At 47.6% G+C, this 21,695-nt stretch overlaps 1 protein-coding gene across 4 annotated transcripts; it reads right to left on the bottom strand.

Moving 5' to 3' along the window:
* Positions 1 to 229: 229 nt before the first annotated feature.
* SLC6A20 (solute carrier family 6 member 20) lies at positions 230 to 21,568 on the bottom strand. 4 transcript variants are annotated; one of them, XM_080385903.1, is made up of 12 exons: positions 19,279 to 21,568; positions 19,011 to 19,205; positions 11,065 to 11,205; positions 10,260 to 10,351; positions 9,360 to 9,587; positions 7,657 to 7,767; positions 7,020 to 7,261; positions 5,984 to 6,146; positions 5,293 to 5,497; positions 4,444 to 4,603; positions 3,235 to 3,400; positions 230 to 1,424 (listed from the first exon to the last, which is right to left on the bottom strand). In XM_080385903.1, the coding sequence occupies exons 3-12, from the start codon at positions 11,177 to 11,179 to the stop codon at positions 1,275 to 1,277; spliced, it is 1,632 nt and encodes a 543-aa protein (XP_080242029.1). In that variant the 5' UTR covers positions 11,180 to 11,205; positions 19,011 to 19,205; positions 19,279 to 21,568; the 3' UTR covers positions 230 to 1,274. The 4 variants fall into 4 exon arrangements, with proteins under 4 accessions (XP_080242029.1, XP_080242028.1, XP_080242030.1 ...); XM_080385902.1 differs by lacking the exons at positions 19,011 to 19,205; positions 19,279 to 21,568 and adding an exon at positions 15,126 to 15,828 and having other exon boundaries at positions 3,235 to 3,269; positions 3,356 to 3,400; XM_080385904.1 differs by lacking the exons at positions 19,011 to 19,205; positions 19,279 to 21,568 and adding an exon at positions 15,126 to 15,828 and having other exon boundaries at positions 7,020 to 7,294.
* Positions 21,569 to 21,695: the final 127 nt, after the last annotated feature.

Here is a 21,695-nt window from a genome sequence, read left to right as displayed (position 1 = left end):
CTATTTCTAGAGGCTGTTATGGACCAAGCATGCCTTGTGGCTCTTGGTTGTCATCGTCAAGATTTCATCCACCCCTGAAGGCTGTACAGTTGCCTCTTGCTTTTTGCCCCATAGCAAGCAATGGTTGGTGTGCTTTAATGATGTTTGTTTGAAATTAATCCCTCTTCTGTAAGGCACTTGCCATCTTCTAATGTTAAGTAGAAGAACTTCACATAGTAGTAGAACTTCACATAGTTAAGTCACTGTATTAAGAATCCACATTCCATGAGTGTGTCTCTACTGTTGTTCTTCAGAGTGTCCTCTTTAAAGTTCATAGATACAATTTTACTGTTTTCTATTACATGAAGCTTAAAGTTAAAGGTATTGCTGTCTTTATAAAAGTTTACTTAGGGAAATTAACCAGTTCTGTGGAACTGCTGCATTGTTACATCTGATGATTAAAGTATACCTGGATATGAACTTTGTCAAAGCTAATTATATGGCATACTTCTGTTTGGGTGGGGCTTGTAAAGCAGCTTTATCACCGATTTCTTCTAGTGTATTTACAGTGCATCCCTAGAAAATACAAAGTACAGCACAGTGCCCAATTGCGTACTGGAAGTGGAAGCTTACTTCTTCTGGAGGTAAGAGAACTTCTGCAGCTCATATGTGTGTGTGTGGCTGTATATATAGAAATATACATATAAACTGCTTTGCTGGACACAAGTATAAAAGAAGCAGTGTTGGCCGCATTTATCTCATCTCAAATACCGTCCTACTGACTTTTCCCTTGTAGGAAAGGGATTATCACATTCCCACTGCAAGACTTGAACAGTTTCATCTGTTGAAATACAGATGTCATTTCAAATAACGTGCATGTTTAAGCATGGCTTTCTTGAATGGAAAGGGTATTTGCCAGTACTTTGGTGCAGGAACATGCTTAGTTGGGTGCTCGTGTATTTCCGCGTGGGCAGCGCTACAACAGAGTGGAAAAGAATTACCTAACATTGCGTAATGGGTTGATATGCTGGTTAATTTGTGCTAGCTATCATTTTGTGAGCTGCTGTTCTGTTTTTCCCCTCTCTTACAGAGGCCATTGTAAAGCTTCATCTTGTTACAGAAAAGCTTTTTTTTTCCAAACCATTGCGGACCCTCCTAAGAGCACTTTTTGGTCAATGTAGCACCCGCGATTCTCAACTCTATAAATAGCCGCTACAAATAATGGTTGCTGCTGTCTTCCAGAAGTGCCCAGTCACAGACGATGGGGGTAAGGTCTTCCCAAATCCTGCTGGCATTCATGCAACGGTTGAAACCCTTTCCCTCTTCAGTCTCTTCCTTATAAAAGTTCCTAGTGCCCCCAGGGGTATGCACATGGTGGATGCCGCCACCAGCAGCCCAATCACCGCCAGGGCGTAGCCTGGGTAATCCTTCGTCACCAGTTGCCCCTGCAAGGGAGAAAGCAGTATTGGATCTGTGGGATCTGTGGTTTTTAGTGTGCTGGAGTCAGGTCTGGGGCAGAGCTGTGCATACAGAATCACAGAATCATTCAGGTTGGAAAAGACCTTTGAGATCATCAAGTCCAACCGTTAACCCAGCACTGCCAAGCCCACCGCTAAACCATGTCCCTACGTGCTGCCTCTATGTGTTTTTCAAATGCCTCCAGGGATGGTGACTCAAACCCCTCCCTGGGCAGCCTGTTCCAGTGCTTGACCACCCTTCCAGTGAATAAATTTTTCCTAATCTCCAATCTAAACCTCCCCTGGTGCAACTTAAAGCCACTTCCTTTTGTCCTACTGCTTGTTATCTGGGAGAGGAGACAGACCCCACCTGCCTCCAGCCTCCTTCCAGGGAGCTGTAGAGAGCAACAAGGTCCCCCCTGAGCCGCCTCCTCTCCAGGCTAAACCACCCCAGCTCCCTCAGCCACTCCTCAGAACACTTGTGCTCCAGACCCTTCACCAGCTTCATTGCCCATCTCTGGACACGCTCCAGCAGCCCTACATCCCTTTGGAAGTGAGGGGCCCAAACCTGAACGCAGGATTGCAGGGGCAGCCTCACCCGTGCCCAGCACAGGAGGGCGGTCACTGCCCTAGTCCTGCTGGCCACACTGTTTCAGATACAAGCCAGGATGCTGTTGGCCTTCTTGGCCACCTGGGCACACTGCTGGTTCGTGTTCAGGTGGCTGTTCCAGGTCCTTCCCCACCAGGCAGCTTTCCAGCCACTCTTCCCCCAGCCTGTAGCGCTGCCTGGGGCTGCTGTGACCCAAGTGCAGGACCCGGCACTGGGCCTTGTTGAACCTCCAGATCCCTCTGCAGAGCCTCCTGCCCTCTGGCAGATCAACAGTCCCTGGCAACTTGGTGGCATCTGCAAATTACTGAGGGTGGGCTCCATCCCCTCTTCCCAATCATTGATAATGACATTAAACTACGTATCTAACCGGGACATCTGAGAAGCACTTGCAAGCTGTAGCAGCTCACGAATGTCAGTGCTTTTGTTTCTGTCCAACCATAAGAGCTTAAAATTGACACAAACAGAGCTGCTGACAAAAATACTGGGGAAAACTTCTGCAGGCTTTGGTAAAGAGCAGATTTAGGCTTGATTAATGTTTCTTAATGAAACGGCTTGGCCCTGACCTCTGTCAGGTCTCTGTTCCTCTCCAGAGCCTGCGGGCTCATGCTGACACCCAGTCAACATGCCAGGCCTGCCGTGGGTCCCAAATCAGCCATGACATGGAAACAATTGTGTAATTTGTTTCTGCGTGCTAGGAATGTTTCAACAAAAGGTTATGAAACCAGTGATGACTTACCTAATTGTAATTCCGCTGTGATAAATACACAGTTCAGCATCCGTACAAAAGTGTTTTGACAGTGAAGAAAAATGTATAGGGAAATTCTGAAAACTATTCCAGCAGCAGCTCAGTTCTGTGGAAGTGGCACTAATTCTGTTCAAAATGCTACAGTTTGAAAGTATTTTTTCTGTTTAAAGTGTATTTTTTAAGATCAACAAAATTTTGGTATTTCAAGGGGTCGACTAAGAATTGTAGAGGGAAATTAGTCCATTTTACAGAACCATTGCGTCGTCACTAGGTCAAGTTTTCCCTGCTTTACCTTTCTGCAAAATTAAGGGGTGGCCCCAGCTCAAGCTGCAAGCTTACGGAAGACAGTTTTGTGAAACAGTGTAGTTGGGAAGGAAGGCTGTGTCCTTGCAGGAATTAAGGAAAGTTTTTTTAAAAAAAACACAAAACCAAACCTATTTTACCTGTGTGGCATCCCACGCTTGGTATTGCAGCGTTCCTGTGAGGATATAGTCGGTGAGGTAAAATATGAGTAGGCTTATAATTAGCAAAGGACTAGCAAAAGCCCACATAATTTTCCAGTACCAGTTTGGCTTGCGTCCAATCATGGTGTGAAGATCTTTCTCAAATCTGTATTTAAAAAAAAAAAACAAACCACCACCAACATTTTTGAGAATGGCTGTATATGTTCAATTAATACCTTGATCTGAGTTACTTCAAAACCACCTACAGAACTAAATATGCAAGATGGGAAAGGGGAGTAGTTGACCAGAAGAGTAACAAGCAGAGGCGTATTGTCTGAAGAACTGGCTTAGCGGGATCATATAGTGAGGGTGAAATTGAATAAAAAATGAGAGCAGGGCTTTGAAAAGGGTCCCAAACTGCAGAAGAGTAGCTAGGAATAGGTACAGCAGGAAAATTCCTGACGAAATAATGCCTGGAGCATAAGTTCAGACCGTTCCTGGTGTAAGCTAACAGAGAAGAGCAGTGAAACTTAAGAGAAAAGAGCTGTTCTCGCCACCGTTGGTTCAGCTGTCTTTGGGGAAGTAGTAGTGCTGGGAGTATTAATGCTGGAATACCGAACTCGTGCAGGAAATCTGGATCTGACTGAAGGCTCTGAACTCCTCGGGGGCGTCATACCAACGTAGGTGTTGTACATAAACTGTGCTAGCGGACTAACAAAGCAAATACTAAAGCCTTTTCCCTTAGACGCCCTGAGCAAACAGCTCTGCTGTTTAAAACCTCCCCTGATGCCGAATCTTGCTTTTACCCATAAGGGATGACTTGGGAGACCAGCAACGCCCAAGGTGACCGTCTCTGAAAGCAGGCTTACCGGCACTGTCGTGCTCATGCTGAATTACTGCGCAAGGAGGAGTTTTGGCAGAAGGTGCTCTTGAGACCAAAGACGGGAAGAGCAGGGAGCAGCACATACAGCTCTTCAGCTCTCCCCTGCCTGCAGAGAAGGTGTCAGCCCAGCCTGGTCCCCACGCAGCCCTGAGCCAGAGGCCCTGGAAGGGGTCCTGCAGGGCAGGGGAGATCCCCGTTGCCTTGCTGATACCATAGTGTATTTAGCCTGCGCGGTGGTGTTGTTATATATATATATATTATCATCTGGGCCAGCAGTCACTCCCCCAGCTATCCTGCTACAAAAAAAGAAGGGTTCAAGCTTTTACCTTCTTATCCCGTAGATGTAACACACAGCAATGGTTTCTACCAGCACAATGAGCAGCAGCGAGAGGGTGGCTGCGTAGTCGTTGAATATGTCAAACCAGTAATTTCCAGCCTCCATGGTGAAGATCAGGCCAATCACACAGTTAATGAAACACACAACACCTGCATGGATAAAACAGGGACCCTGCCATTAGCCTGGAAATCTAATTGCATTGGGAAATGTCATACTGCTTGTGACTGAAGAGCTGGTGGGCTTTCTACTGCTTTCTGTCAAGGAGCAGCTTTCTCCAAGGAGGAAGATAATTCTTTTCCCTTTGGAAAAGACCTATCTGTGTGTGTGTGTGACTACTCTGGTGTATCCTTAAACTGCTGCTCCTTAGACCTGCACAGTCACAGTCCATCATCCCAGTAGGGTCAAGAGAACCCAGTGCCGTGAGTGCACGCATCATCTGTGGTTACTGCTGGGCATCCAGCTAAAACAGGTTTAAGTTGGGATGACTGATTTCCATGCCTGGCCAAGCAGGGTATATTGCTTGTGTGGCTTTTTGAGGGAGGTGGTTTGCAGCTGGGACACTGGCTATGTGGCCAAAGAGGCACTCAGTGCAGGTATCTTAAGATTTGTCTTGGCCATTTGAATGTCACCGGTCAGTAGACACCAGTCTGAAGGAGCTGGGGTGTGCTGGGAAGCCTGCAACACAGCACACGATTGCCCGAGTGCTTTGAGACCTCCTGAAGGAAGGTGCTGGGCAGGATTTCTGAAGGGCAGGCAAACCCTTCCTGCAGCGTATTTGCTGTTCCCCGCTCCCCCCTTTGACCTCTCGCTGCACAGCCTACGCTTCAACCGTGCTTACCCGAGATCACCTCCTTGGGGAAATGGGTGGCAATGACCTTGCTGTCCGTCAGCGGCGTGAGGATAGCGGCGGTGTTGCCCAGCATGCTGCCAATGCCCAGCATCAGCAGCATGAAGAAGTAGAGCACGGAGTACAGCTGGGGCACCTCCATGTTTTTGATCGCTTCAGAGTAGACTATAAAGGCCAGTCCTGTCCCCTGGACGGCCTGCCGGCAAGAAGGGGGGAAGAAATGAGTTACAGGCAGCTCCTCGGCTCGATAAAGGACGTAAGAACAGGGACTTAAAAGACTGACCCTGTACCCGGACAAAATACACCTGTGGTGGTGGTTCTGCACAGCAGAGGCAGATGAGATCTTCACCAGCTTATTCAAACTGCACAGAAGGTGCGGCAGTGACGCTCGTAGCAAAATTATTTGCTCCAGACCTTTAAGATCTGCCCTGTCCTGCAGCTGGAGCCGGAGGTCTGGCTGCATCGCCACCCAGCTCAGTTGCTAATGACCCGAGCGAGCCCCTCGCTGGGCTGAGCCAGTGCCCCCCGCCCCATCCCCAAGTGTAGGAAGGACCCTCACCGCAGCCCCCGGCCAGGCGGCTCCTGGGAGCGGGGACGTGCCTGCGTGGGGCTGCGGGGCTGCCTGGGCTCGGGAGGAAAGGGGAGAGTGAAGCCCAGGTGCCAGCACAAGGCGGGGACTCACCGTATCTAGTTCAGCTTCCAAGCTGCAGTTTTTAAGCTGCGGCAATAGCTGGGCATATTCCTGGGGGTGGGTGGCCATGAGGTAGTCCTTCATCTCGCCGAGGTTGTCTGCTGTTAAAGAGCCTTCCTCCAGGTCAAAAGCGTTCATCAGCAGCAGAATCACCCTGGGAAAGACGACATGAATTTAATGGCTTTCAGGCCAAGGTACAGAATTGAGGCCAGTTTTGCACCTCATCCCCTTCTCCATTGGCCCCCACGCAGGGATGCTCTGCCAGCCCCAGGGCTCCGGTCTCCCCCAGTCAGAACCACAGCAATTCCAGCACCGTGTTGGGACGTGGGCAGAGGGAGCGGCCCCTGTGCCCACTCCGTCGCTCCCAGGCAGGTATTTTGGGTGCCAGCCAGTGCCAGCTGGCGTCTCTTCCCCTTTGCCCTCCAGTCTCACGTCCACAGCCCATCAATTTAACGAGCCTTTTGGCAACAAGCAGGGACTAGCAGCTTGGTTTCCTCTCTGATCAGCAGAGATTGAAGACTGTAAAAATGTGAGTAAAAGTGTAACCGCCATGGGCCCTGTGCCAGGGGCTGCATGTGAGCTTGCTGCCTCAGGGCACGATCCTGCAGGCTGCTGGGCACCTCCAGAGCATCGCTGCCAAGGAGGCTGAGCTCCTGGCACTGGGCTTAGCCTTAAACGAAGGGAGCTGGGCATTGCTGCGTTTTATTAACCAGCTTCCGCACACCCCCAGAAGCATGTGCCAGGACCAGGGCACAGGGTAGTGCCACTGTGACTCGCCCAGACAAACTCATCCTCTCGACCTGGCCCGTGCCTGGAAGTGGCACCCAGGTGTCAAAAGGAAAGCCAGCCCTGACCTTTCGTTTCAGACTTCATCACTTTAAATAGTGCCATTAGCTTTATTAGAGCAGTATTAGATCTGTTTTTGGGGCAGTGCTGGCAGTGCTGCATGCTGTTATTTATTTACTTCCCCTCTTACCTTGCCCAGAATGGCTTGGAATGGAAAACAAGTGAAATACCAGGCTCTTACTTGTTTATACAGCTCTCGTAGTTAAACGTCGCCTTGAAGCCATAGATGGAGAAAGTCACAATGCTGGCAAATATGGACGTGGTACTGTTGATCAGCGAGACGATGATGGCGTGCCTCTCGCAGTTGTTGCTGGGCTCGTTGTAGCTGGCAAACGCGATGAGGCTGCCAAAACCCAGGCCCAGTGAGAAGAAGATCTGCGTGGCAGCACTGATCCACGCCTTGGGGTTCGACAGTTGCTCCAGCTGCAAAACCAGACAGAGAGCAGGAGCATGAAGCTGCGCAAGGATGCCGGGCACTGCCCCTTCCACCCTGCGGGGATGGGCCCCTTCCTGCACCTGTTTGAGCTCAGGGGTGGTTTTGGGGGAGGATTACTGCTCAGTCTGAAAGTATTACTGAAAGTAATATGCTACAGGTTGTGTGAATGGGCAGGGCTTTTTCTGCAGGAGAAAGCAAGCAGCTTAAGGGCACCACGGCAGAGCATGCTCCAGCCACTCCCAGGCAGTGTTTCCAGCTGCCTGACCTAAGCTACTGCTGCAAAAATTCAATATAAGGAAAAGGAGTATCATATCTTTTAAAAACCTACACATTTGGTAACTAATAACATTTAATGAAAAAAATTGGTATGGCTTTTCTGTACCTTTGGTGTGAACATGTAGATGAGCCCGTTCACAGCTCCATGAAGCGTTAATCCTCTGATGAGGTATATGATGAGAACACAGTATGGCAAAGAGGCTGTTACGTAGACGACCTGGGGAAAGAAGGGGAAATGCCTTGGTCTAAAGAATACGTAAAACAGCTAATCTGCTGTGGTCAGTCTCACTTACTTTGCATAAATCATTTCCATTATTGTGTTTGTTACCTTGTATTCATCTTTGAAAAAATACTTTTAGATACATCTAACTTTAGATCTACGTTTATGGGAGTCAAGTTTTTATTAGTAATAATGACCTGTGCTACTGTTCCCAAAGTCTTCTCTTTGACTGGAGAAATAAGAAAATCTAAAATATTTGCAGCATTTACAAACTGGGTTCCGCAGTATTTAGTGGAGTAACGCCAGTTTGCAACTATCTATCCATCTTTCAAGAACTCACTAGACAAAGGTCATCCATCATCTGCTTTAGAAGAAGGGCGAGCAGACCTCATAAAAGGTCAACTCAAACTTGAACGAAACCATTTTAATTCAGATGTGAAAAAGACTTTAACTTAATGTAACTCAGATGGGGGATGGGGGGGAATGAAATCTTTCAGTTGTCTTCCATGAGCTTTTGATCAAACCCCTGAATTTGAATCTAAAATGTTCAATCTCTGCACTGGAAAAAGACACTTGTGAGGAAAAAAAAATAAAAGGGAGAATGCACTCACCTTCTCTTTGCTGGGATGTACCCCAGTGGCTCACGCCAAAACTTACACAAAAACTGACTCATAAAAACCCACTTTCCTAAGCTCTTAGGAAGAAAATCGGCTGAGTAATTACCAATATTCCTCCAATATGCACTTGCCTGTGGTGGCAGCTGGCATCTGCTTTTTCCCATCACACACCCGGAGATGCAGCAGCTTCACCTGCCACTGCAGGACAGCCCTGCACCCACTGCCCAAATCCACTGCTGTTCCTGCACAAGGGGTGCAGGGGAAACCCCCCACGCCCCACCTCCCCGTGATGAAACGCTGCCTATATGATGCTGTTTCAATGCTCCTTGGCTGTTTATTAAATACATTATTCATATTATATTATTCATATTTATATTATTCCATAAATAATATTACTATATTATTTCTGTTATTATTCATATTAATATAAATAGCCTTTTTGCCCCCAAAGCCAGCTACAGCAAGTTTAAGGGGTTATTCCTAGTTTACAGTCTCTTGGCTTTCTGCATTCAGCTAAGACGATTTGGGGATTACAACCCTCAGCATGCTTCTTAGTGCAGGCTCAGCTAGGGCTTTTTTCCCCCCCTTCCTCACACCTTCTGCTGTGAATAAAAAGTGAGCAACACTGCCTGGTAGATGTCTTTTTTTCTTTACTTCCGAAGGCCAAAGAATCCTGCTGCAGCTTTGCCGTGGCAGATGGCTTTCCGCAGGGCCAGCAGCCTGGTGGCTGGTCTTGCAGCAGAGGTGGCTGCATTTAAAGGATTTTTCTGGATTATTTTTTTAATATCACTCAGTGTTTTGGTTGTGCCTTCTTCAGTTACAACTTAACAGGGTGGCAGAGGCAGCAGGGCTGGCTGCTCGGGGGGAGATGCCATAACCTGAAGTCACAGCAGCCATGGCTGCTGCCTTTCAGCACACATTTATCTTTTCCATGTCCTGCCTGGGCTTGGTGGGGCTGCGCCCGCCTCTCACCTTGCCGGTGGACTCGGTGCCACGGAGAATGCAGAGGTAGACCACCAGCCAGGCCAGCGTCAGGCAGAGCGCCTGCTCCCACTGCATGCTCCCGCTGGCCTCCAGCGATGGAGAGATGTTCAGGGTCTGCCGGTACCAGAAGTACTGGGTGGACGACGTCTTCTCACACTCCTCCTCGTAGCCAGTGCGATTGCTGTTCAGGGGGCAAGTGGCCCATGGCAGGGGGTCCTGGGAGGGAGGGGAGCGGGGAGAGAAGCCGTCAGCGTGGTGGGGAGAGCTGGGGTGCCAGCAGAGGGTGGGGGGGATGAAGGTGAGGGTGGCTTTCTGCCCACGGCTTGCTTGTCCCTGCATCATGCTGCCTGGGGTTGAGGATGACCCTCTCCCTGGGGATGTTATCTACGGACCCTCTCTCCCTAAGGACTGCTGTTTTCTGATCATCTACCCACGGAACGACCCTCTCCCCAAGGACAGACCCACTCTGACCCTTTTCCCTGGGGGTGACCAGACTGACTTTCTCCTGGAGGACCGAGCCTCTCTGACCCTCTCTGATCCTCATCCCCAGGGCCAACCCTCTCCCCAACCTTCAGACAGACCCATCCCAGGGTGCAGGACACCACGGCCACCACCAAGGCACATGCAAGCATGGCATCACAGGGCCGGCCTTGGCCAGCATTTCATGATGAGAAGAAGATACCACAATGCCCCTGGGGACCCCCTGGAGGGGGACACCACTGCCTCATTTTTTCCCCACCACAAAAGCCCTGGAAGGGTTTCTGGAGCTTTTGGGCTCCCCCACTCCCAACTGATGATTGTGCCATTCAACACCCAGCATTGATGCAAAGCCACCACGAATGTCCGTGGCCACAGCAGGGTCAAGCCGTACCATTGGTGCCCACACACCTGGAAAGAGTGGAAGAGGTACCAGAAGGCCCAGGCATTTATCACATTGTAGTACATAGAGAGGAAGAAGGAGACGACAACACTGGCAACACCTGCGGCATGGAGAGAGGCACTCGGTCAGCAACGAAAACCCAAAACGCCACTGGCCCCATAATACCCAGAAGGGCACCACAGCTGGCACGTGGAGGGGCTTTGCCCCCGCACAGTCCTGCACACAGGGCATGCCCCTGCTGCTGCAGCTGCTCCTCCTCTCATCAGGGCGATCTTCCACTGGATTTTATACATTAGCCACTGGGGAGTGAATATTCAATGTATTGTTAAAAATAGAATATGCATATAAGCAAATTAATGATAGTTTGGGTTATCAGGGTAATTTAATGACGTAATAATGGAGATAAGAGGGGGCATTAGTAAATAGTAGGCAGTGATGGTAAGAAATTAGGGCACTGTTTTATCACTCCATGTTGAGTGGGATCATGGGAAGATGCTCTTGGGGTCAAAACCCACTCCAGGCAGCCCCAGGGAATGGATTCAGCACTCGCCTTCACACCGTAATTTTGGCAGGGACTCACACCTCCAGGGCCAGGGACCCAGCACATTGAGCCGGGGTCTGGCCCCAGTGCCCCACAGGGGACGGGGTAAATACATGCAGTGTGGCGTCTGGATCACCGCTTTGCTCAGCCTGGTGAGACCCAGTAAAACCCCAGCTCCCACCTGGTTTCTCCTCTGAAAGTCAAAAGTTCTCCATTCAAGTGTCACCCATTTTCCACAGGTTTAAAATTGAAGATGAAAATTGGGAACATACCGACACCACAGAGGTAGGGGCTTATTATTTTCCAGGCACCGATGCTGCCCCGGCGCATGCGCTGCCCCACGGCCAACTCCAAGTAGAGCAGCGGCATCCCCTCAGCGATCAGCATGATAAAATATGGGATCAAAAAGCCACCTGCAAGAAAAAACCAACAGATAGCCTTCAGCATATGAGCAGCATACTAAACACCACATTGCCCTATTTGTGGTCAAATCACCCTGTTAGTGTCCCAGGAGCTGGCTAAGGCTAGGTCCTGTCTGGCCACCTCGTGTATCAAGGGCACGACCCAACCCTGAGGGCATCTCACAGGGTTTCAGGTGGTGCCCCAGGTGCTGGTGGGCGCTGAGCACCTGGGTGCAGGGAATTTTCCACCAGCACTTGGCAGAGCTGGGATTTCCGCTGTTAAACTGTGCCAGTGGCCTGGCTGGTGCAGCAGGGCTGCCCAGGTGCTTCGCAGGCGGTTTGAGCAATGTTCGGGCCGGGGCTGTTAAAGGGTAACCAACCGCCAGTCAAACCTTGCGGGAGATAATGAGAGAAGGAGGACGAGGGAAAGATTTACTTTGTGCGTGGTGTTCTGCAGCAGAGCCAAAGCGCTCAATGAAAAAGTAACAGCAACGTCTGTGTTGAATAGGGTTTTGAGTGACTTGTTGAAGTCTGGCCGGGCTTAAAAAACCCCCCAAAACAACCCCAAAATATCCCCCAAATCCCTATGCTGCGCACACAAGAACCAGAAAAAGGGTGAAGGCTTTTCCCCCAGGGTCCCACCTGTGGCAGCAGACCCCAAGGCCGAGGCACACAGCTTCCTCCCACCCCTCTCTGCTCATCCCTCTCCCCCCGCACAGAGAGCCAAAGGGATGCTCCTGCAGAAAAGCAGCAGCAGGACTGGGCAGGATGGTGGTGGTGGAGGGGAAAGGACCTTCCTACCCAGCAACCAGGATGCGCTTCTGCTTAAATTTCTGCTGGAAAAAAAAAAAAAAATCCTTGTCCTCGACTTGGAGCTCACTTCAGAAAGAGCTGCTGACTGAGTCAAAACCTGGATTTTTGTGAAGGCTTTCCTGTTTCTCTTTTTACAGCAAGCCAAAAATATTTACGTAAATATCTCTTATTTAGGATTTAATCTGCAGCATTAACATTCCTTGCAATGGGCTCTGTGCAGCACCACGGAGGAATGAACTCTGGGCAGCGACTGAAGCAAAGAACTGGAAATAAACACTGAATAATAATCCGGTTTATTCTGGGAATTAATTTCCCACCTCCTGGCTCCCTTGTTATTAACAACCCCTTTGTTAGTCTGTTAGATAACTTCCTATGCCGCAAGGGAGCTGTCGGAGGTTTAAGAGCTCTCCCAGCCACCCTGCCCCGGTGGGGTGAGAGCTGCCCCCACAGCCGCCCGGGGGAATTTTGCCCTGTACCAGGGGGGGCAGAAAATCAGTGTCAGGCCCTTTGCAAAGGCTCTTCCATCCTCGCAGCAGCGTTGCCACGTGCTTGGCATCGGCTTTGCCACCTTGCAAGGAGGAGGAGTGCTTTCAGGCTTGTTCTTCGCCCCGATGTCCTCCCACAGCTGGGAGTGCTGGGGCTGAGCCCCCTTGCCCCTTGCTCTGCACCCTGTTTGCATGCAGATCTTGCTCCCGATGCTACTTTTCCTAAACTAAAGCACCTCATGTAAGTGCCTCAGGGCAGCCGTATGAACCATCTCCTTATACACGGTGAACCAGCACAGCTCCACCGACCTCCCCGCTCACTTACACCTGGCGCTGCTCCCTACGGTGCCAACTGCCTGCAAAAACCGGCTCCCAGGACAGACCCCCAGAGCTGGCACAACACGCAGAGTGTGCGCTGGGTCTGGTTGAGGCGCTGGGCCTGGCCAGCGGCACCCTTGCCTCTGCTCAGCATCCCACCGGGTGCCCAGGGGCTTCCTCGCTCAGGGCTCAGCACTGCTGAACACCTGCCCTGCTGTAAACCCATCCCGGTGTCATTCCAGCCTGGCCCAGCCTGCTTACGGACAGACTAACTGCACCTGCGAGGTCTGAACCCCCCGTGCTCTGCTCAGGTCAAGCTCTCTGGAAGAGAGCGAGGAGAAGGAGGCGATCTGCTGACGGATGGAAAGACAGGAGGTCACAAAGTCTGCAAACACCCTGTTTATGAGTGTCATCAGCGATAAGGGCTCTGTTGCTGTGTTGGGCAGGACAGGGACTGGCTCTGTGTCTCTCTAGAAGGAAGATGCCAAACAAGCAGTTGCTGCATCCTCCCTAAGCCTGGTGCCTGGCATTATCCAGCTTTTAAGTTCCTGAAATTATGTTTTGTCTGCATGGGTTTTGCAGACCCCTTAAAAGCAACCAAATCCTTTTTAAGAGGACAGTAAAAAACAATTAAGAAAAGAAAAGCCTGCTGTCAAGAGTGTTAGCTTCACAGCAGAGAGAGCTACCTCTCCCCTGCGGAATTTAGCCAGGGAGGATAAAAATAGTGCATGTGTAAAAACATGCTTTTTAGAAAATACTTGGGTTTATTTAATCTTTTTGTCAGGTTAATCAAGCATTCCAGTTTTGGTTACATTTCAGAGAATTTTCACCACCTACGTACACTACTGATGGCTGATAAGAAGAGCCTAAACCACACAAAGCCCCTCACTGTCTGAGTTTTGCTGTCCTTCAGGATGTCTGCCAAAATACGCTGCTAGCGAACTAATCACACGCAGTCTAATTCTGTACAGGTATATTTGCATTTTAAGCTTTGTGCTAAACTTCAGTGTCAGACATGAAGTCTTTACCCTCAAAAGCATCCCTGTAGAGGAATACACCTAGAACTGCATCACGTCTGTCGTATCTGCTATCTGAACTGTCTGAGAAAGCTTCAGCCACTGCAGCATCTAGCTTCTACTGTAATTTCACCCGCTGTATTATCTGGATTTTTCTGACCTGATCCCACAGAGCAGCTGTGATGCAGTCCCTGTGCTGAGCTGGCTTTTCAAAAACCAGCGTGAACAAACTTCTACCATCACATGTGCATTTAGAAGTAAGCTACAAGCCAACAAAACAAGCACAAAACCAGCAAAAAAGCACTTAAACATCTCAGTGTGCTTCATCCTAAAAGGAGGAAAAGGCGAAAACAGACCAGAAGCAAATGAGGCAGATGCTCAAGCCGCCGCTTAATGTGTGACTGAGATGGGTCCAACACTATGACAACAGATGCAGTAGGAGAAGCAGTATAAAACTGGGATGTCTTAAGAGACGGTCTTTATAAGGATTCTTCAAAATGTGGTCATTAAGCAGTGGTAGCTGTATACTAGAAGAGATTATTAGTGTTGGCTTTTAATTAATCAAATTAACTGACATTTGATTTCTGAGGAAGAACTTCTGTGGCTGGTATATGATATAGACATCATCTTTACTCAGTTTGTCCTAGGAGAAGGAAAACTTTCAAAGACTTTATTTTTTTTGGAGCCCAAAACAATTTATTCTCCATTTTCAAAGCTTCTGGGGAGGCTTTAGCGGCAGAACTCCTGTTGATTAAGGAGTTTCAGCCAACTTTGAGGCAGACTTGCAGCCAAGTTATCACCTCCTAAAGTAAGGCTTTGTACAAAAGACAATACATTAATGACAGAAATTTGAAATGATACTGCTGATCCTTAAATTAAATCAGCATAAGCATCTCCCCTTCTCCTTAAGTTCCAAGTCCCCATATGTGAACCCACCAGAAAGCAAACTAGTTTCTGATGCCTCCAGAGTGGTTCAACAGGACAAGAAAGCAATAAATAGTACGTGGACCTACATCTCTCACTATCTCCATCCTTTCAGAAAACAGGGCCTTCCCACTGTTTCTTTGCACTTCTAGGAAACAAGGCCACCATATCGGGGCAGCTGTCAAGTAAAAAAGCTTTATACTAAAGAATACGTAAAATAAAGCGTCAATAGAAGATATTGCACACCAACAAAAACCCTGACCTCCTGCTCTGCCCTGGACCCCGCTGGGTGGACAGGGCATTAGCACGGACAACATAATCTAAAGCTTGCCACACTCCTCCTCGAGGGAAGCAAGAAATATAAAACCACACTTACCTCCTCCATACATCTGACATAAGTATGGAAACCTCCACACATTTCCCAGCCCCACGGCATAGGAAATGCAGGCGAAAACAAACTGCAGGGGATTGTCCCATAGTGGCCGGGATTTCTCCATTGCCTACTTGGAGGCAGAGGTTTCAGCAGAGCCCTGCTGCCTTCAACTCCTTCAGGTACTCTGCCAGCCTTGCCTCAGACTCCACGCCAGACCAGCTTGGAGGGGAGGGAAAGGCGGAGGAGCTATGCTTGCCAATTCCTATCAAGCTTTTTAATTACTAATCTTATTAACAGGCACATACTAAAGTAGGAATGCTGGTAAATAGATTATAGACACACACAGAACTATAAAATTGGTACTTTGGGTGAATAGCTGCTTGGGTTTTGACTGGCATTTCTGGGAAGGATGTGAGCCCAGGGATTTTTGTCAGCTCACATGCCAACTTGACACTTGGGAGGAAATAACACTGGGGCTACAGTTTGGTTTTGGAATCAGCACACTCTTTCCCCAAAGGGCTCTCTTCCCCAGGAGTGGCATTCATGTGCATGAGGTGCCAGCTTGGATTTGGTAGCACAGGGAAGGGGTTCCCACACCATCAGGACTGGGCTTAGTGGTTGTCAGAGCTTCCTTTTATTTCCGATATCCTTTGCCCTAAACAGGTCCTTGGGCATCCCGTCACTTGTGCCCTAGTGCTCACCCCAACCAGCCAGAGTCCCTATCAGCCATACAGGTCTGCAGCCTGCCGCAGCCCTGAGTACGATACTCCAGTTTGACCCTCTGGGAATACCACCCTCCCTCTACATACTCTGTGTACGTGTGAGAGCATGAAATAGCCCAGTTTCTTTTCACTTGCCTTCAGGCTCAAACCCCACCGCTGCAGATGAACTTGTCTGAGGGGCTGCTTTTAAAATACTTTTAAGCGGCAGGGACCAAATATATACGGATGCCACTGGGAAAAGGTGTCCATGGCCCATTGCGGAGGCAGAAGGACCTAGGAGGCCTTTGGGTCACCTGAATGCACACTCAGAAGCCAGGTCTGAACATGAACCCCGTGCGTTTGGGTCCCTGCCAAGGTACACTTTGAGCTCAACCACTTCAGACAGAGGTCTCCCAGCAAAGGAGGCTGCTGGCAGCGTCTGTAGCAATCAAAAAGGGCTGAACAACTCTAAGTACTCAGCTTCCTTCCTCTTCTAAATGTGTTTTTTTTGGATCAGGACTGTGCACCTTTCAGGTCCATTTTACAAATAAGACTCACTCAGCTGCGGCCAGTCTTACTCCTCCAGCACCAGGAACTTGCTCCCTGCCAGCACTGCGTGTGCTGCTCCAGCATCCCATCAGGTGCTGGCAGCGCCAAGACATCCAGCTGTGGGTCCAGGTGAGAACCCCTACCATGGGGCCTCTGGACACAAGCCCGAACTGCAAAGTGTGTCACGCAGTGCTGTTGAGAATGGCAGAACTACTCTGGTGGACTTGCTGACCAGCCATCTGTAGTAGAAAAGTCACAAAGTGGGACGCCACTTCTTTGCTTGCTAGAAAAGGTGACTGCAAGAGCTTTATGCATCTCCTGTAAATGAATCCATTCTTCACAGTGTGTTTTAACACTGCTAGAAACCAAAGTTGTCATTGGAAAACATCAGGGTTTGCCAAACCCTACCAGAGTACAGCTCTGAGGGAGCTCATGGCTCTTCTGCAACATCCTTGCAGTTCTTGTCTTGCCTGCAGAACTGCAACATGCCACCCTAGCCCTGGAAATACATCTCATGGATCACCCTGAATTCGGCTGGAAGGAAAAATCCAAGGTAGTTTTAGATCTATTAAACTGAAGGACACTGAGAAGCTACAGATATGTCAGCTGTCCCACATGATGAAAACTTTTCAAATTGTTAAAAAGTGAAATGTCTGTCACTACCGGTGGGATTTATTACAAATGATGCTTATAAATAACTTACAGCATTTAATAACTTGCAGACAGGGCAGCCTTAAAAAATAGCACATCACTGGCACTTGGGATGCTTCTGTGTGAATAGATTACTGCTACTGATGAGCGTAATCAAGTTAAACATTTCCTTGGCTCTGTACCTCCTTCCCATTACATTTCAAACTAGTTTACTAATGGACCAGGGACACTGTGCAGGCAGAGGGATGTGGCGTCCTTAGCTCAGGTCAGGCCAGATCAGGTGCAGATGCAATGAAACGAATCCTTGCTTCTCTCACAAACATCAGCCTCATAAGCCACTCCGACCACAAACTACTATGGGTTTTTTTTAACAGGCAGTCATGCATATAGGGACCCAGCAAAGTGCCCATCATCCAGTGGCTCCTTGAGATGGATATTGAGGCTTTCAATACATTTAAAGGTATTTAAACAGATAACATTCAGGAATTCTTGATGTGGGACTTCTCATACACACCTCAGATAATCAATACGCTATTTCTGATGCTCATCAAGATTTTATCTCCTTTGAACTTCCTTCATTTGGGTGGGGGGACAACTTGGGCTCTATCTTCAGGGACAAAGACAAGCCTGTGATAGACATTTTGATCATTTCACTGCTCATGTTCAAGGAGAATTAGAAAGAATTTTTTCCCCCTAGTACCTATCAAATTTGAGAGTGTGGGGTTTGGGGGGGTGGTTGAGAAGGATAGGGGTTCATCTCCACAGCGGGCCAGGGACTGACGGGACAGCATGAGAACTGCCCTATATAAACAGTCAGAAGCTGGTAAATAAAGCAGAGAACTCCATTTCTCACTGTAGCAAAACTGGAAGTACTTAGGTGAAGGTACCAGCTAAAAATCCTGGGCTTGCATCTCTTGATGCCCGTACAGTAAGAAGCCAAGCGCCTTTTCCAGCTACTTAAAATACAGACAAAAGGAGCCCTAGCAACAGGTTGGTGACCATGATTTGAGGGTGTGAGAGAAGCTTAACGCTTCTATTGGCAAAAGAGACTGAAAAAAGGAAGGGAGGAATAATAAGCAGCGGTGGAAGAAGTCTGGTATTGACAACTCCTACGTTACCAGGTAGCCTGGACTTCATTATGGTACATCCAACATGTAGGACCTGTAACCCCTAGATTTAAAAATAAACCCTTTGCACTTTCCTTGATGAACCAGACACATGGGAGGGGGACAAAGTGTCAGCAGTGGCTAGCTTTGGTGTTTAGTACCTCTTATTCCTGGAGGCACTGACTTCCAAATGGAAACATGCTGGCTGTTAGTGTATTAGATGAGTATCAAAGGGGAATGACAGAAGAGACTAAACAGCTTCTGCAAGCGTTTAGTGATACTATCAAGGGAGACAGATATGTAGTCAAGAGAGTAACAGCTCCCACATATGGTTTTCCTGTTTGGATTCACTGTTTACAGATGCTAATCTAAGCTCCATGTTCCCTTACTTTAGGGGAAAGAAAGAATCCAGCTGGATTTCCAGATCTTTGACAACACACAGACCATGACAACTGTTGGGTGATTGCTTTATGTGTAACTGGAGGTTACAGTTACTCCTCTAAGCAGTTATTAGACTGCAATTATTCCTTCAAGCTCATCACTACCACCTGCTGCTTAGTTCCAAACTGTAGATGATGCCCTTAAGCTCTGTACCCTGAAGTCATATCCAGCCTCTTAATCATCCTTAAAACTGTTTTGCATTACCTCAGCCTCCCAAGAAAAGCATGCCTGAGAAAAGTCATTCTTTTTATTTTCCTTGTTTTTCTTTAGCACCTCAGCTCTATATATCTTCTGACTACGTGGGTTTTTTAGGATACTCCCTCCATGAAGGTGCACTCAACACAGTTCCAATTCACCCAATTGCGCCCAGACCTCAGAACCGGCCTATGTAAAACAAGAGAGCCACAAACTGACATCTCACTAAAATAAAAAAAAGATACCTGGCCTATCCAGTCAGTTGTTCTGCTTGTCATCTGCCAGTTTGTGCATTCTCTGTCAAACCTTGCCTGCAGTTTGGGGAGATCTCCGGGCAGCTCTCTTGTTCACCAGCAGCTGTCAGTCATGGGCCGCCCTGTCAGAGTCCTGCATGACCATTACTTTCTATGGACACTCCAAGACACTATATTAATAGGATCCTAAAAGAAAAACAATAATTAAAAGTCTCTAGATATTAAGACTGTTGAAACAGAATGACATGTATCTACCCACCTTTATTTGGAGAAGAGTCAACTCCAAATAGGCTGCCTAATGTTTCAGCATATGTCTGAGAGGAGACTGTGATAAGGAGGGCAGATCTAGGTGCCTTCAGGGAGTCTGCAGGCAGCCAGAGCAGGGCAGGAATCCTGGGCCAATAGTTTCACTGGGACGTTGTCAAAATTAACAGCCTTAGGGTAACTCCCGTGGGAACATTCTCTGCTCAAAGCCAGTTGAGAAACATTTACAGTAATAATTACAATAACAATTCTTACCTGCTCACATACAAACTTGCCTTCAAATTACATTCAATTGTTTTTAATGTTTTAAAAGGCACATCCTCCTAGAACAGACCAGACCAAACATTTCAAGCTTGATCCATTCAGCCACTTGACACCCCAAGACGATTCACATTTGTTTCCGGAGGCAGCAAGACTCATTTCACTGTGGTCTGACAGCATTTGGTATCACACAGAAGCCAAGAGCCATCCTTGAAAATGCCAGAAAAGGGGAATCGAACTGAGGAATTTTAATGACATTTTGGCTGCATTGAAATCTAAGTGCCTGGCAGATGACTGTGGGTTTCCCATGGGAAATGTCCAAATTGCAGCTGTCCTCACATCAGTCTATCAAATAAAGACGAGCACTTGCAGTTTAAGTTTCAACATAAATTAGTATTCATCTGAGGACATTTTAAAAAACGGCTATTATTCACAAGAGAAAAACAGATTAAGGAGTACTTTATTAACAGTTAAAGAACATCGGGTAATATACTGTCTCATTAAGATGGTAGCACACAGCACTCCTGGCTCATTTATTAACGACCAACTGCTGAACTCAAGTCATGGTTAGAGCATAGGGTTGTTTGTTAGCTGTCAGAGTTAATACTAGTGAAGCTGAGCTGCCTAGATTTCATTCCCACAGAAAATATTCTTCAGTCTGCAAGCAAAATAAAAACCCACCCAGCCTGAAAAAGATTTGATTCCTGCAGATCAGCCAGTTATAGAGAAATTTTCTTTTTAAATGTTCCCTTCAGGCATAACTAGGGAATTAACAGCTGAAGTAGAAGAAATGGATGATGTCTACTCAAGCAGTATAATGAACTTCCAAAGAACAAAGGCTGGTAAAAGCAGTATTAGAATTTGCGTCTCAGGGAAAGAAGTGAGGTTTTAGAAACATCAGACACCGTCAGGAGATGTTCAGATGTCATCTTCATCTTCAAAATGTCGTACCTATCTCAACAAAAGGAGAATCGCTATTGTATAATGTTCCAGGTCTTCTTTGACAGGTACATCACCTTTGACAGATGACGTATTTTTCATGAGGAGCTCCAAACTAGACCTTTACTTCGCCATTTTGCAACACAAACCGATGAGAGCATCTCACTGATCTCACACTCACAAAACTGGCAATCTGCGAGACAGGCAATCAAAGTTGGTTTCAATTTTGCACTGCACAGTTCTCTACAAGATTTGCCTTACTCATTTGAGGAGATAACAAGGTCTGTAACCATGCTTGCCTACAGCCAACTTATTTTATTGAGACCTGTCCATACACTGAAGTTGATAGCATGCTTTCTTGTTGAGATGGTTTCTAAGCAGATAATGAAGGTCTATCACAGAGTCAATATTCTAGCTAAGTCAACAGCCAAAGATTTATCAGAAAAGAGAAGACCAGCAGAAGTCATGAGATTCTTTGCCTTTCTTCACCCTTTGCCTGCCATTTTAGAAACAGTAACCAATCTCAACAAAATTAGTTTTATTATGAAGAAAAACACAATATTCGTGCAGATAAGTACTTCTGTTGCTGTCAACATAATTGCTCTGAGCAAACACAGGCCAGAAAGCTCTTTAGTACATCCCTATTAAGAGCGTAACATTTTAGTGACTGTACGCAAGAGGCAAAATACTACCTTTCATGAATTTAAACTGACGCTGCATGAGGAGTACGTCACCCCATAAAGCCCAACTATTGCGCTACATCTATAATATCATGCTACAGACACAGGACTTTATCCCAAACCAATCTTGCTTATCCAGTGGGGAGAAAAGGACAAGAGAATTTACAGGCTGCAAGAGTATGGCAGATTTGACTGGGGCATCACTGCTTGAGCAACTTTAACAGCTTTGCCCATATGAGAGAGAAAGGGGAAGAAAGATCTATTTCAGTTCAAGCAGCTCCTGAGACAAGCACTGTTAAATGCCAGTTTCTGTAACACACCACCCCCCCACCCCCCAGCCTTTCCCCCAGCCCTGCTACTAGTATGCTTTTTTACAGCTGTTTGATGTGGTATGGCTTTGAGCATGAATCTGTAACTTACATGTTCACATTTCTAGCAATATTCTTTACTGGTTTGCTACTCCTTTCTACAGATACTTAAGAAAACAGCTATACAAAACATTCCTATAAAAAAAATCCAGCTCCTTAAAGAT

Source organism: Falco punctatus (genome assembly GCF_963210335.1).
Source record: "Falco punctatus genome assembly, chromosome: 4".
Lineage (NCBI taxonomy): Eukaryota > Metazoa > Chordata > Aves > Falconiformes > Falconidae > Falco > Falco punctatus.
Note: the sequence above shows the minus strand (reverse complement) of the source record. Positions and strands in the feature narration are given on the sequence as shown.